This window comes from Leptodactylus fuscus, chromosome 3 (genome assembly GCF_031893055.1).
Source record: "Leptodactylus fuscus isolate aLepFus1 chromosome 3, aLepFus1.hap2, whole genome shotgun sequence".
NCBI classification, from domain to species: Eukaryota; Metazoa; Chordata; class Amphibia; order Anura; family Leptodactylidae; genus Leptodactylus; species Leptodactylus fuscus.
This window is the reverse complement of record NC_134267.1, coordinates 191,417,146-191,432,996: the sequence shown is the minus strand read 5'-3', so window position 1 is coordinate 191,432,996 and position 15,851 is coordinate 191,417,146. Positions and strand designations below refer to the sequence as shown.

General features: G+C 46.0%; 1 protein-coding gene across 2 annotated transcripts; it reads left to right on the top strand.

The window, feature by feature from the left end:
* Positions 1–3,016: 3,016 nt before the first annotated feature.
* MTERF4 (mitochondrial transcription termination factor 4) lies at positions 3,017–15,364 on the top strand. 2 transcript variants are annotated; one of them, XM_075268957.1, is made up of 5 exons: positions 3,017–3,084; positions 7,307–7,434; positions 7,729–8,517; positions 9,724–10,086; positions 11,467–11,647. In XM_075268957.1, exons 2-5 carry the CDS (start codon positions 7,308–7,310, stop codon positions 11,469–11,471), a joined length of 1,284 nt encoding a protein of 427 aa, XP_075125058.1. In that variant the 5' UTR covers positions 3,017–3,084; position 7,307; the 3' UTR covers positions 11,472–11,647. The 2 variants fall into 2 exon arrangements, with proteins under 2 accessions (XP_075125058.1, XP_075125060.1); XM_075268959.1 differs by lacking the exons at positions 7,307–7,434; positions 7,729–8,517; positions 9,724–10,086; positions 11,467–11,647 and adding exons at positions 13,147–13,453; positions 14,191–14,375; positions 14,873–15,364 and having other exon boundaries at positions 3,032–3,084.
* Positions 15,365–15,851: the final 487 nt, after the last annotated feature.

Sequence of the window (15,851 nt, the reverse complement as noted above, 5' to 3'; positions counted from 1 at the left end):
AAACCTGACCGCTGTCGCGCCAACAAGGGTTTTGCCATCAAGTATTGAGTCTTGTTTGCCAGAGGAATCAAATACTTATTTCTCTCTGCAAAATACAAATGCATTTATAAAATTTATACAGTGTGCTTTTTTCTGGATTTTATTTTTAATATTCTATCTCTCACTGTTAAAATTAACCTACCCTTAGAATTATAGACTGTTCATGTCTTTGTCAGTGGGCAAACTTACAAAATCAGCAAGGGATCAAATAATTATTTCCTTCAGTGTATAAATGAAAATAGCTCCAGCCCCAACGCAAACAGCTCAGCGTCATTTATCCCATTAGAACACCAAAGGCAGAGGACATGAAAGCTTCTCTTCAACAAACTATCCAGGTTAATTTATATATAATAGATGCAGGCTGACCACTATCCTCCCTCCTGGGTCCGTCTTCTTACTGTAACTGCAGGGCCCCCATTACCAGCAGAAGGCTCTAGTTCCAAAGGTGGATCCTGGGGATGGATAGTTTATTTGTGCCTGTTGGTCTGAAGGGTCAGGAAGGATTATGCATCTTCAGAGGTTCTTTCAAGTAGTCCGGACCTAAATTGTTTATAGGGACAGATTACGGGGAACATTATACTGTGGGGAAGGGGGGGGTGCATTATGCTATAGGGTCTATTAAGAGACATTATACACAGACCTTCCACCTAGAGTTCTGTAAATACCTGCTCCATGTCCACCGCAGCACCTCCAACATGGCATATCAGCAGAGCTAGGTAGGCTCCCCCCAGCGCCGCACCTCCCATGAGGCGACCTGAAGCGAGCGCTTCAGGCGGCGCTATGTCAGGACCCCAGGGAGGGCGGCATTTTTGATTATCTAAGCCAGTCCAGGACAAGCTGCACTGGACTGGCTTAGCACCGAGCGGTGTTTTGGGGAGGCCACTGGAGCAGCGCTGCTCCAGCAGCCTCCCCTCACGCTCAGGCAGAGAGCAGGTCTTCTCTGTGCCTGCGAACGGCACTAAGCCCCGCCCCCTTTGCGCCCCTACGCTCCGCCCCCTCCTCCTGGGGGGGGGGGGCGGCTTTCTGTGACCATAGATGAAAACAAAGCAGTACATCGAAGAATGGAGAAACAAAATAAATACATCCAAGAAGCTCACCGTATACCAGTCACTGCAAAGGAACTACACCATGGCCACTTAACTGGAAAAAATACCTCACCCCAAACACAGACAAACCCTGAGTCGGTATAGACTGAGCGCCCACAGCCTGGAGATGGAGACGGGGTGACACAGGCAGACGTACAAGCCACGGGAGAACACGCCAGCACTGTGACCAGGGGGCCCTAGAAGACGAGAACCACTTCCTGCTACACTGCACCAAATACTCAGCTGTGAGGGCCGTCTACTACCAAAGACTCTCTGCCCACATCCCAGACTTCATATCTGCAGACGAGAAGAGGAAACTCTACATCCTACTGGGAGAAGAAGAGGCCACTGTGGAGATCGCTGCCCAATACGTGTCCAGCTGTCACCAAACAAGAGGAAGATGAGACTCCACGGACTGTTATACCCCAAATCACCCCCCACCCATACAGCGGTCACCAACTGTAGGAGACATCAAGCGGTCCCCATAATAAGAGTATGTTGCAGAGTTCCAAATTAAATAACAGGCCTGGATGATCGCACCCATCCTTTAGCCTGAAGAAGCCACACACACAACTGATAGTGTATCAAGTGAGTTCTGATTTTAATAGTGCAAAAAGGTAGTTTAAATACAATACAGACAAAAGTAGGTTGGACTATTCTATTGACATAACATTGTAGAGTTTTAACATAAACCTGGCACATGACTATTGGCTAAAGGCCCAATGTATTTTGCATCTCATTATAGCTTTCCAGACTAGGATGGACTTTGTCCTTAAACACAGAAAGTTTCAAAATACTTCATGGCAAGATAGAGAAGATTACATGCTGGTGCCAATCCCAACCTTGAAGATAACGAATAGGCTACATAAACTCTAAGTATATACACTCTACACACTCTAAGTGTATACATCGAGTAAAAGAGATAAGAGATATACAAATAGTCAGCTGCATCTTCAAAAGATGAGACCCTTGAGATAGACAGAGATAAGGATTCATCTACACAGCATTCCTTAACCACCCAAAAATGGCCTCTTGAACTTTAAACAGACATACTCATACACTTTATATGAAAAAGGTATCAAGATGGCTGACAAAATACAAAGATGGAGGACTTAACTCTAACACCAACTAAGAGGAAGATGAGACCCCAAGGACTATTAAACCCCCATAACCACCGAATCACCCCCCCCCATGCCCCCCCATACCCACATATCCTAAACAAGAACAACGAGACCCCAAGGACACTAACCCTAACCTCAAACCACACACCTCACGCCCACCCCCACCCATTCTTTGCTTTGGCAATACCAATTGTATTTTCGGTTATGCTAGTAAAGCCCCTTTGTATTGTGTGGGGACCTCGAGGGGACATTATACTGTGTCAGAGCCATTATAGGGGAACTGTACCGTCTGGGGGCTCAAAGGGTCATGGATGGAGCCAAAGTAGCAATGAGCAGCACTTACAATAACTAACATTTCTGTGGCGCAATACACACCCTGCAGATTTTGTCTTTCTTTCACTCCTTTGGGAGGTATGGTTAGTGAGCGTCGCCAGAGATGATCTGTCCACCAGATAGCAGTCTGTGAGTCAATGTGAATACCAGCCAGAGCCATAAACCCCTATTAATGGCATGTATAATATAATCTAATAAATACAAGTATACCATTCTCTATCAGGGAAGTCAATGACTGACGCTTTTCAAGCATCAAACCCCACAGAAGTCAGATATAGACACATTTATTAATTTATTGGTATTATATAACATAGACAGCATTAGGCTCTGTTCACACGGCCGGATTTTGATCGCTATTTGTATTAGCAGCCATGAATGATCTCACTACCGCAGACAGGAGCTGGCCCCGCCCACACATGTGACCGAGCACATGATCATGACGTCACCTAAGATCCTTTAGCATCCTGTGGTGAGCAGTGTGGAGGACAGAGAGCGCCGTGATCATGGTGAGTTATAGCGGTGTGCTGGGACATGTAGTGCTGCACGGCAGGCTGAGGATTGCGGATGAGTGGCCGGTTAGTGGGGACTTACCTTCCATGAGAAAGAAGGGCAGGCCTGGATTTAGATGGCAGAATCCCCCCAGTGCCCGACCCAAACCTCCAATAGTCGCAGCCCCTCCTACCAGTTCCCTATCCCCAGTAGTCACACCCCTCCTACCAGTGCCCTATCCCCAGTAGTCACAGCCCCTCCTACCAGTGCCCTATCCCCAGTAGTCACAGCCCCTCCTACCAGTGCCCTATCCCCAGTAGTCACAGCCCCTCCTACCAGTGCCCTATCCCCAGTAGTCGCGGCCCCCTCCTACCAGTGCCCTATCCCCAGTAGTCACACCCCCTCCTACCAGTGCCCTATCCCCAGTAGTCACACCCCCTCCTACCAGTGCCCTATCCCCAGTAGTCACAGCCCCTCCTACCAGTGCCCTATCCCCAGTAGTCACACCCCCTCCTACCAGTGCCCTATCCCCAGTAGTCACAGCCCCTCCTACCAGTGCCCTATCCCCAGTAGTCACACCCCCTCCTACCAGTGCCCTATCCCCAGTAGTCACACCCCCTCCTACCAGTGCCCTATCCCCAGTAGTCACACCCCCTCCTACCAGTGCCCTATCCCCAGTAGTCACACCCCCTCCTACCAGTGCCCTATCCCCAGTAGTCACACCCCCTCCTACCAGTGCCCTATCCCCAGTAGTCACAGCCCCTCCTACCAGTGCCCTATCCCCAGTAGTCACACCCCCTCCTACCAGTGCCCTATCCTCAGTAGTCACACCCCCTCCTACCAGTTCCCTATCCCCAGTAGTCACAGCCCCTCCTACCAGTGCCCTATCCCCAGTAGTCACACCCCCTCCTACCAGTGCCCTATCCCCAGTAGTCACAGCCCCTCCTACCAGTGCCCTATCCGCAGTAGTCACACCCCCTCCTACCAGTGCCCTATCCCCAGTAGTCGTTGCCCCTCCTACCAGTGCCCTATCCCCAGTAGTCACAGCCCCTCCTACCAGTGCCCTATCCGCAGTAGTCACACCCCCTCCTACCAGTGCCCTATCCCCAGTAGTCACAGCCCCTCCTACCAGTGCCCTATCCCCAGTAGTCACACCCCCTCCTACCAGTGCCCTATCCTCAGTAGTCACACCCCCTCCTACCAGTTCCCTATCCCCAGTAGTCACAGCCCCTCCTACCAGTGCCCTATCCCCAGTAGTCACACCCCCTCCTACCAGTGCCCTATCCCCAGTAGTCACACCCCCTCCTACCAGTGCCCTATCCCCAGTAGTCACAGCCCTTCCTACCAGTGCCCTATCCCCAGTAGTCACACCCCCTCCTACCAGTGCCCTATCCTCAGTAGTCACAGCCCCTCCTACCAGTGCCCTATCCTCAGTAGTCACACCCCCTCCTACCAGTGCCCTATCCTCAGTAGTTGCGGCCCCTCCTACCAGTGCCCTATCCTCAGTAGTTGTGGCCCCTCCTACCAGTGCCCTGTCCCCAGTAGTCACAGCCCCTCCTACCAGTGCCCTATCCTCAGTAGTCGCGGCCCCTCCTACCAGTGCCATATCCCCAGTAGTCACAGCCCCTCCTACCAGTGCCCTATCCCCAGTAGTCACGGCCCCTCCTACCACTGCCATAGAGGAATTTTAAGGGCACAAAGTCTGCAGAGGAATCTGTGTGAAAACGCAATGGAAAATGTTGTGAAAAAAGCGTGAAGCGTTTCTTTGCTGCATTTTGCTATGTGGTGCCTTGGAATCCACGTGAAAATCCTGACCAAAAAAAAACATCTCCCACTGAAATCAATGGGAGACGGTCATTTCTTTTTTTCCGCGAGCGGTCTGTTCCCACTCGTAGATAAAGAAGCGACCTGGTCATTCTTCAGCTGCTATGGCCGGTTCATGTGCAGACGTCAGCCTGAGGACACTCCCTCCTGACTAGGCTGTTCATTTGGGCCTAATCCAGTGCGGAATGCTGCGACTGGATGTTGCGGAAACTCTGTCTGAACTCAGCCTTATCCTTAAGGCTAATGTCCCACAGTGCAGAAAAACAGCTTTTTTGTTGTTGCAGGTTTTGCTGCGATTATTTTTGAGCCAAAGTCAGGAGTGGATTGAGCAGAAGGTAGAAGTATAAGACCTTTCTATATATGTCCCATTCCTTTTGTTGCCACTCTTGGCTTTGGTTTAAAACAAAGAAAAAAAAAAAAAAAGCAGCAAAATGTGCAACAAAAAAAAAAAGCTGTATTTCTGCAACGTGGAGCCTCAGCCTTAGGGTCCTTTCTCATGGATGAAAATGGTGAGGAATTTGGTGTGGAATTTCAGGGCTGAAAAAAACAACTCCCTTTGACTTCAGCTAGCAGAAAACGGAACCCATTGAAGTCAATGGGAGGCTTTTTTTTCCAGCCCTGAAATTCCTCCCCATTTTCCTCCCTGGGAATGGACCCTTTAGCGGTTTTTCAGGCTATGTAGTTGATGGCCTATCTTGGAGCGTCGCTGATGCTTAACCAGCTGGTCCTCTGGGGTCCCAGCGCTTGGACCCCCACTGATCTTTATTTCATGACGTATCCTGAGAAGTCATCAGTTTAAAAGTCCTTAAAAACTCCTTTTAAGATTTGCGCTTTTTTTTTATCAATTCTTTATTTGTAACAAGGTGAGGCACATAGGACAAAAATGGTCAATAAATAGATTTGCTTTTAAAATAAAAAAAAATTGTCGTGATAACTGAGCAGTAAAAAGATGAACATTAATCGGTGCAGGACCATAAATGTAAAAGCCGCCTGTGTCACCATTCTCACTTGCATCAGGCATAGCGGGCGAGTGCATGCGTCTAATGGGCTGTTGCTAGGCAACAATGATGTCAAAATGGTGTCCAAACCATCCTCCATGTTTGTTTTTTGTATTGAGCAGTTTCCTGTAATAAATCAGTTGTGATGAGTGACAAGCACCGATGACACAGCGCGTTTAGTCCCAGGCTATGGACTGTGAGAAATATGTCACATGGCCGTTTTTAGAACACGTCTCCGTCTTCTTGATGACTGACATGCGCTGTGCCCGTTATGACAGTCAAATAGATCCAAGAGAAATCAGTGGATCCATTTATAACTGATGTAATGTGGATTGGTGCCTGTTTCACACCCATTATAAACACATCAATGTTGCACTCATGTAAATGCTTCTTTCCTCACTTGTGCTTTTTCCTGCCCCCCCCCCCCCTCCGTGCTACACTGACTCTTACTCTGATATCTCTGCTGAAATAGCAAAATGAGCTGCAGCTTACACATGCCAGATCTGTAGATGAGGAACATCTCTGCATAGCGGCACAATGAGTTTGCTTCCTTTAAAAAAAAAAAAAAAAAAAAGTTGTGGCTACATAGCAAACAAGGAATGCTACAAGTTCGGACGGGTTCACACCTGCGCCCGGCGAAACTGTTTTTTTGGGGGTTTTTTTAACCGGACATCAAAGTCCTGCATGTCCAACTTTGTGTCTGGTGGAATAAAACGGTTTTGCCACAGAGAGGCACAAGATGCTCACGGGCGGTCACTTTGCAAACCCATTCAAGTGAATGGGTTTGAGAACTGACCGCCTGGTTTCCGTCTCCTGTTCAGTTTCTCGAGGCAGAAGACGGAAACCTGAAATCAGAGACCGGGCGCAGGTGTGAAGCCGCCCTTCCCTGCCCAGGATAGTTACCATATACACGGGCCAGGGCAGAGCTACAACTCTATATGGTGCCATTTCCATGGCCAGAGGAGCACCACAGCCCCTTGTCTTAGACATTGGAGGGTCCAGTGGTTGAGCTTCCTGGCTATATAATATGTTTCTGGACATCTATATATTATACATTATCCAGAATCACCTTCATATATTTTACACATTTTGGATCACCTTACAGTAACTGGCCTATTACACGGAGTTATTCCCTCTCCTCACCGAGAACACATGCACGCCCGGTCCAACTAATCATTCATGTGTGTGGGGAGGACAGAAGGAATCGCTGTCAGCCAGGGTGCCTTCTATAGGCGATTATCTCCATGACGATATTCCGTGTACTTCTTTACCTTTATGTCTGTACAGATGTTGAGTACTTACTTTGACTCACAGTGAGCTGAAAAATAAAAATATTGCGGTTGTGGCGACATTGCTTCTTTATTACATATGGATCCCCACCAGGGTGTTACTCCCGGAAGTGTCTCTCTTTCCTTAGAATGCCAAGCATCTCTGCCGCTGTCCTTGTGGATGAAGGACGCCATCTGGATCCACCATCTTTAATCAAGACTCTCCATTTTGACAGTCGCACGTCACTGCTTAAGAATCTAATCACTCACGTCAGTGGTAAGTAACCTTCACCTTGTGGTGCCATATGGTGCATGTATCCTAGTATAGTGATACGTGATACCATAGCTGATGGGGGTGTTCAGTACTGCAGGTTCCAGATAAATATGGGGTCTCAGTGATGGCCTTGCCCTGTGCAGGGAATCCAGCCCTGTGTATACCGTATACTGGTAACAATGTACTTACATAAGACGTATCCTGGGAGGAAGCTGCAGTACTGAAGAGCCCTGTAAAAAACCTTTTATTGTATTTATAAATAGGTTTATTATATTTTGTCTTCTCCATCCCTGACAGAATCCACCTCGTGGTTCACCATGTTTCTGACAGTGCCCTATTTGTTTCTGCGAAGATTGAGAGCCCGGCGCGAACAATTCATTGAAGAAGTCCGCTACGAGCCCCCACCACGTCAGTACAGGGAAAGCAACAATAATATTAATCGAAGACAGTTCTTAAGACGGCGACGGCGGAGGAGAATATTCCCTGTAAGAATCAGTCTGTCCGAAATCGATGAACATGACATCAAAGAACGTTACCGCCTGAATTCGGACGCTATAATGTCTTTATATGAACTCATCAAGAAAGACTTAATCTCTACGACGAAGAGAAGTAACGCCGTTCCTGGGATTGTGAAATTACTCTGTGCCCTTCATTATTTCACCAGCGGGTCCTTACAGAGCACGGTGGCTGAAGCTGGAGGCATAACGCAGAGCACCTTCAGCCGCGCACTTTCCGAGGTCATATCCGCTATTCTGAAACTCGCCGACCAGTTCATAAAGTTCCCCAGTGACGCTGCTGGCTTACAGCTTATAAAGCAAGGTTTCCAGAGTATCAGTGGCTTTCCAGACGTCTTGGGGGCAGTGGGTTGTACTCATATCGCCATATCGCCACCTTCCGAGATGGAACAGATGTATCGGAACAAGAAGCATTATCACTCCATCAATGTGCAAATCATATGTGACGCGGACATGAGGATCTTGGATGTCGTCTCACAGTGTCCAGGATCCACACATGACTCTGCAGTCCTCAAACAGTCCACAATTCATGAAACATTTGAGAAAGGAGAACTTAGTGGCTGGTTGTTAGGTAAGTATTATGGACTGTGAAGTTCGGATGAGCGCCAAATTCGTGGTTAAGGGGAGTCTGCCACCAGGAAACTCAATATCAGACCATCCTTAACACATAGTAGGGGATATTATACTGAGCACCCTCGTGTCTGTAGATAGTCCAGGAGATGCACTATTACATTGAAAGAACAGTTTTAGAAATATGCAAATGAAACTCAGTTGCAATGGGGGTACGCCAGAGTCTCCGAGGGGTCCGTATTCCGGTTTGATCACCTGAGGCTCGGTTACACCCCATTGCACTAAAAATCATTTTTTCAAGGAAATGGTCCATCTATTGGACTATGTACAAGTATGATGGTGCTCAGTATGTCCACTACGGTGCACTGTGGCTGGTTTGGTACTGAGTTTTATGATGACAGACTCCCTTAAATAAGTAAGAAGGCTTAAGATATCAGATGAGCAGCCTCAGAGATGTAATGGATCTTTAAGATCAGGTAAGTGCTCTAGGGAATTATTGAATGAATGAGTTAAACTATGTTTATATCAGACATAGGTGTGGGGTGGGCTGATCACAGCTGTAGGCCTTGGTTAAACTAATTTACGCCAAGCAAGTGTCCATTCGGCATCTGTTGGGCTACTTAACATCAGTATACTTTTATCAATTGTATATGAAAACGCAGCAGACTTCGCATTCCTGTATAGTAGGCCATATATCACATATATCACCATACCATTAGCTTCATGTTGTCAGAGTCTTGCTTTGTGCACGCTGTATAGACACTTGTTTATTCTTGAGATATTTATCTGCAGATCATTGGCAGATCCAAGTCATCTTACAGTATCTGCTGTGATTGTAATGTGTGTGACCACCCCAGCGGTACCTGTAAATGTGAATACTGCTTGGTTACTATGTTCACATGACAAGGTCCACAGCCAATGCAGAGAAGAATGTATAGCCTACTCATCTAGATTTTCAATGCCATGGGAGAAATCCTCCACCTGTGTATAGAGGAATACAGAATGTAACTCATTTCTGTACCAAGCCCTACTGCCATGGGGTACGGCCATGGGATATGATGCGTGCTGCAGAGTTGGTGGCAATGCTGCTCCTATTCACTGTCAGCAATGGTTTTGTTTAGTTTTTTTTTTGTCCTCCTCACAAGTAAAGGGAAAAGTTGTTCCCTTTGCTGTTTGATCTGATCTTATAATGTCACCTGTCTTACAGGGGATGGTGGACATAGTGTTAAACCCTGGCTTCTCACTCCTTTTGAGAATCCGGCTACAGAGTCTGAAATTCGCTACAACTTATCGCACAACACAACGTATTCCATGGTGGAGCGAACTATCGATGTACTGAAAAGCCGCTTTCGTTGTTTGGACAATCCCAATGGGGTTCTCCTGTATAACCCCGAGAAAGTCAGTAAAATCATCCTTGTGTGCTGTATAATACACAATATTGCAGTAATGAAAAATATAGAGGTCGACCTAGCGCTGGATCTCAGACCTTCAATCAAAGACGAGTCGGTTGAGGACGACACCATGGAGGGCACGGTGCAGAGGGATAAAGTGGTGGAAGAGTATTTCTCAGGTAAGCCCTTGCTGCAGCCATTGTGTGCGCGTCACCTGTATCCCCTGTATACTAAAGCTGTGCAATCGTGTAGGAAAGGAATCCGGCTTCCACCAGGTGATTAAAATATAACTTTAATTTTCTCATTAAAAATTCATTCCATAGTAACCCGAGGCTCATAGCAGATGATAAAGCATTGTAGGCTTTTATGCTACGCGTTTCGGAACTTTAAAAACGTTCCTTCCTCATGGCAGAGACTGTGTGTTGTTATACTAAAACTGTGCTCTGTATCTACATATATACAGCTTTACAGATGTTCTGTATAAAGTGAAGTGTAATAAGATTGTCTGCGTGTAAGTCTTAGCTTTAAGGAAGCCTTCTGCTTATATATCGGGGGTCTGCTATCATATGGCTAGTGTTTTTTTAAGCCAAAGCCAGGACTGGATTCAGAATGAATGGGAGATATGAAGGAAGGACTTGTACTTCTCCTTACTGTTGGATCCACTTCTGGATTTGGCTAAAAACAAAACTCATCAAAAACTTCATGTGTGATCCCAATTTTAGAGGCTTACCCACATGTTACTGTATAGGGTGGACTTAGTATCGGTATACACTCTTAATCTGTATAGTAACAATGAATGAATTACAGCATTGGTCAAGCTGTGCAAAACTCCCTGCCATATCTAAGCAATGCCTTTTCTGCCTGACTGGGTCTCCCACTTTTTTAAGGGGTTGCCTATGTTACCTACTCAGGACCACACTCTGATCACTGTAGTTTTCTGGTCCTAGTCCTGTAGTGATGGTAGGTGGAGACTCGGATATGCTATTCTTTATGATCATTGAAGGTCTGACCTCTAGGACCCTCATTGATCCTGACAATGAAGGGGGCACTTCACTGGTTCTCCCACCACAGTAGCGCTCCCGGACACCTGGGTGTGCAGAGAACTTCAGCTGACTGCATTCATGTGAATGGTGCCGTACCAGTATAGCTGAGGGTTAATTTGTGATGTCTTTTCGCTGTTTTATGTGTCATCTGATCTGCCTGGTCCTATACATGTCAGTTTACAGCAAGGCTATGGAGTCGGAATCCGTTTTGACCGTATGTTGTATCATTGTATATAATATTAATATTATATAGGTAACTAGATGTATCGCTTGTTACATATTTACTTCTATAGGAGTGCAATCACTGGCTTTTTTCATGAATTTTGAGGCTTTTTACTCCTTCTGAGTGACTGTGGCTGCCGGGTGTTTATACAGGAGTCAGTGGTTTGGATTACTAATTCTACAAGCCTGACTTTTTAGGAATCTTGCTGTGACTGTGCGGCGATCGCAGTCTACACTAGTTGTGCAGTTACTATTATACTTTAGTTTGTTTTTTTTTCCCCTCTTACGTTCTAGGTTAAACTGAAATGAAGGCCGTATAGATCTCCGATGATGCCCTTACCCGCACCATGCCTGGTCTCCACCCGGAACGCTATTTCTTTTGTACATTAGACGCGGTTTGTCACATTTAGCATTATTCCTTTTATAGATCTTCGCTGCTCTTACTACAATGTTTGTGTTAATAAATATTTTTTTTAGAACCTGAGTCTTTGTGCTGTTTTATTCCAAAACCAGTATATTCCCAGAAAGACATGAATCCTACACTAACCAACCGTGATTTATTAGGATGTTTCTAGGGAGAGCCCCTTACCACAGGGGTACGCAAATACTATTCATAAAGGTCCGCATTCACCATACAGTAACTGTGAAACAATGGGGTGGCCGAACTGTGTCGTATTACCGAGGAATAGGCGCATTTGCTATTCAGAACTGGATGACTAACCACATAGGGAATAAAACTCAGAAACAGGGAAACTAGACTTTCCTATAGAGGAGACCATCAGCATGGCTACTGTTTACTGAGGCTTTCCTGATAGTCATAGTGTGATCGCGCCCACTTAGCAGACCTTTTATGTTTACGCTCCTCTGGTATTATGGCATTGACTATTCTTGTGAGTCGTCCTAATAATACTAATGTCTATTTTCATCCCACTATGAATTGTTATTGCAGTTGTAAGCTCGCCTCTGTTCAGATCTCTCTCCCTGGAGCCTGAGTTTCTGGCCGTGTCCAAGCGACCATAATGTTTGTAGCACAACAGAAATCATTTTAATAAAACAGTTTATATCTTGACAAGACTCCAAATGGAAACGCTGATAATGTGTCCAACTGTGCCAAGCACATGGGTACATGGATGCCATCCCGGCTGGTAAACAGTTGCCGTGTTGCCTTTCATGCGGTAATTGTATTAGTATTGTACAGTCCATCCCACGTCACACTGTGCCTCGCTCCGTCCTCTGAACCTCACATTACAAACAATATGATTGTATCTGACATTCGCTCCGCACATGAACCCTATTAACTGGCACTTGGTACTTTGCGGGGTTCCCGTAGTGGCTGCACTTAAAAGGCGTCCTAATAGTCTGCAGTCATCTCACTGGCACATCGCAGGCTGCCGGAAACTCTGACCTAAAGGAAACTTTTACTTGTAACCATGTACAGTCACAAAATGTTTTCTGGGGAGCTGGCAAGGTCAGCTGGACATCACAAGGGCACTGACATTATGTGTGCCTGGTGACATGGCAGAGAAGTCGACTATTGTATTTCCACCTAAGGAGTCCACAAAAAAGAGAGAAACCAGAGTTGTTGAGCTTTCCTGTATACATGGTCTTTGTAACTATCACTGTCCTCCTCAAGGAACACAGGGGTGCACAGGAAAATCTGATCGGTCAGGACTTGGTCTTGTGAACGTGACATCCAGCAGTCGCCCAAATAATAGTTATTACAGTTCTTTACTCGTGGTCATGTCTCCCAGCACTTGGATAGTGACGGGCATGGGGCAAGTGTATACATTAACAGTAAATGTGCCATGGGGGAGTGCAGGGCAGTATAGCTCTGATGCAGCCATGTCCCGTTTCTTCCTTCAGCCACTTGTCTATTGTGGCTTCTTAGCTGACTTTCGTAGTAATGTACCATTTGCACGGCGCCTCCTGTTGTCTATAAGAGCTGGCTTGTAACTTGTCTTATGACCTTTGCAGGTGTCCCTGTGTCTCAGACAAATTGTTGCCCTCAGTCGAACAAGTCTATTATTGAGGAGTGTGTCCAGTGTTCCTGATACCAGACAGACAATTCTTGACCTTGGTTTCTCTGAGGAGCAGGCTGAAAAGATCCAGAGAATGAGATGTCCTCCACACAAGACGCCCAACATCAAGGAACTGTGTCTCCTTGGACTGAATCACAGGACAGTACTGAGAATACTGGAAGAAAGACCAGATCTTCTAAAGATTACAGCAACCGAGCTGAGGGACAGGGTGGACACTCTGAGGGGCCTTGGTCTTGGAGAAGGTAAATTGTCTTGTAATTTAAGGAATCATGCTTGTCCTCCACTCCTGCTAACCCAGGACATGAAGCTGATATAAACTGGGAACTAGGGTTCCCCATTACAGGAGTTTCTTGGAGTGCACTGTTCTGGCACTTAGGCCCGATTCACATCTGCATTCGGTATTTCATTTGGGGAGTTCGCATGGGGACCCCTCCAAACAGAATACCAAACTCATTGATAGGTATGAATGAAGTGAAATCACACGGACCCCATAGACTGTAATGGGGTCTGTGTGTTTTCCTCATGCTGTCCGCACGAGTCATGCGAAGTGGAAAGTAGTTGAAGGACTTTTCTCTCTGCATGACTCGTTCGGAGACTGTGTGGGAAAACACACAGACCCCATTATAGTCTATGGGGTCTGTGTGCTTTCATAAGCTCTCCACTTGTCAATGTGTTTGGTATTCCGTTCGGGGGGGGTCCCCATGTGTCCCCAGATGTGAACTAGGCCTTATCAGCTATCTAGTTGATGGGAGATAACGTCATCTGGCGTGAATACCATCACCATTTTTCCAGTGTATTACAATCTCTGCATCTAAGCTCTGGTAGATTTTGATAGGTGTCCTACACCCAAATACTCTTTTCTTTTGACGTAAATTTTTTTTTTACATATCTAGACTGATTTTATTATTCAGGGCCATCAAATCTTGGTTCTGGCTAGTATTTTCCACAACACCTTTTATTTCTATCTCTTTCCACATAGGATCTCTCCAGAACTCTCTGTCGAGCTGTCCAGCTCTTCTGTCAGTGCCGCGCTCCCGGCTAATGGCTGCCACACAGTTCCTGAAGGCTCAGTGTCAATTCACATCACAGCAGTTACTGAAAATCTTAAACACAGCACCTGAAACCCTGACTCAAGACCCCAGCAAACTAGAAGAAGTGTTTCAGGTGAGTGGACATAACCTACATGATGAACTCACTTTATAGGGCGTGAAAGTCTGTGTAATACGATCCTGCACTCAGTACCTTTTTGCGTATGCAGCTCATGTGCAGACCTTTGTGTCTCTATAGTTACAGACTACAAACCCTATTGTGTTGTCTGATCCTGCAGTCAGACTCTCTTATATCTTCTGCACCATTTATTTGAATGGGACTGAGTTGCAGCATGACCATATGATGGGCAGACGTGATGTCACTTCCTGAGAAGAGGAAGTGGAGCTCAATTTCATATTGCTGGACAACCCCTTTAAGGAGGTCTACCGTGGCTGAAATAACAATTCAGCAAAGTGGACATGCTGTCATTTTGCCATGGGTAACCCTGCTGCATGTTACAGTAACGTCACCTATATATCGAGTATGAGACAATACATAACGTAATATAAATGTAGGGTCATGTATTAGTAGGCATCATTGCTTACAGACTATTTCTTTTTCCCCATTTGTAGTACGTATATTTTCGCATGGGTGGAAAGCACGGAGAGATGATTTCCTCTCAAGTTTTCCAAGTGTCAGTTGACGAGATAAAAGTTCGTCACCAGTTCTTGGAACGTCTTGGTAAGTTCCATCCCCCAGACAAGAAAATGGTGTGTCCTCCTTCCAACCCGAAACTAAAGGATGTCATTCAGCTCTCAGAGGAAGACTTCCTATCCCGTATAGCATGTTCCTCATCTGAAGAATTCAGCACTTTCCGAAAAATCCTGGAGCGAGAAGAGCGTGAAAATGAACAGCAAATGGAGGGAACGGAAGATGAACTAAGTGAGGATGAGGAAGATTCAGAAAGTGAAGATGACTCTGGGGATGAAGACTCCAAAGAGGACATTTATAGTGATAAACATAAACCAAGTCACCATCATAAGAAATAATAGAATTATCCTAAACATTTTCTAGGTTGTGCCTTAAATTTTTTTTATCAAATAAATTTTACAGATTGTTCCATTTATTAGGAGGTATTTGTATGTTCTCCCATAATCCTGCCAATAAGCCCCATCCACATTCCATAATGGTGGTGAGGGTGCTGTAAAGAGTCACAAATTGGGATCAAAAACTGACTTGTACAAGTACTCGCATGATGGGTTGTTGGGAAAAATGACATAGGGCAATCGAATAAGTCCCCCCACAGTGTTGTATCACTTAGGCTAAGGCCCCATGGGACGATCTGCAGCGCTAAAGCACTGCGGGAAATACTGCGGCGGGAACACATCACCTTTCTTCCTGCTGCGCTTTGAACAGAAAGTTCGCAGTTTTCCTCCGCAGACTTTCTGTTACAATTATATCTATGGGAAAGCCGCCTGCATTTCCGTAGATATAATTGACATGCTGTGTGTACACACTGCGGTTTTAAGCGCAATGTGGTCAAGGGATTTGCATGAATCCCATCCACTTTGCAGTTACTGTAAAATGCCGTGATTTTTCCTACCTACGGTG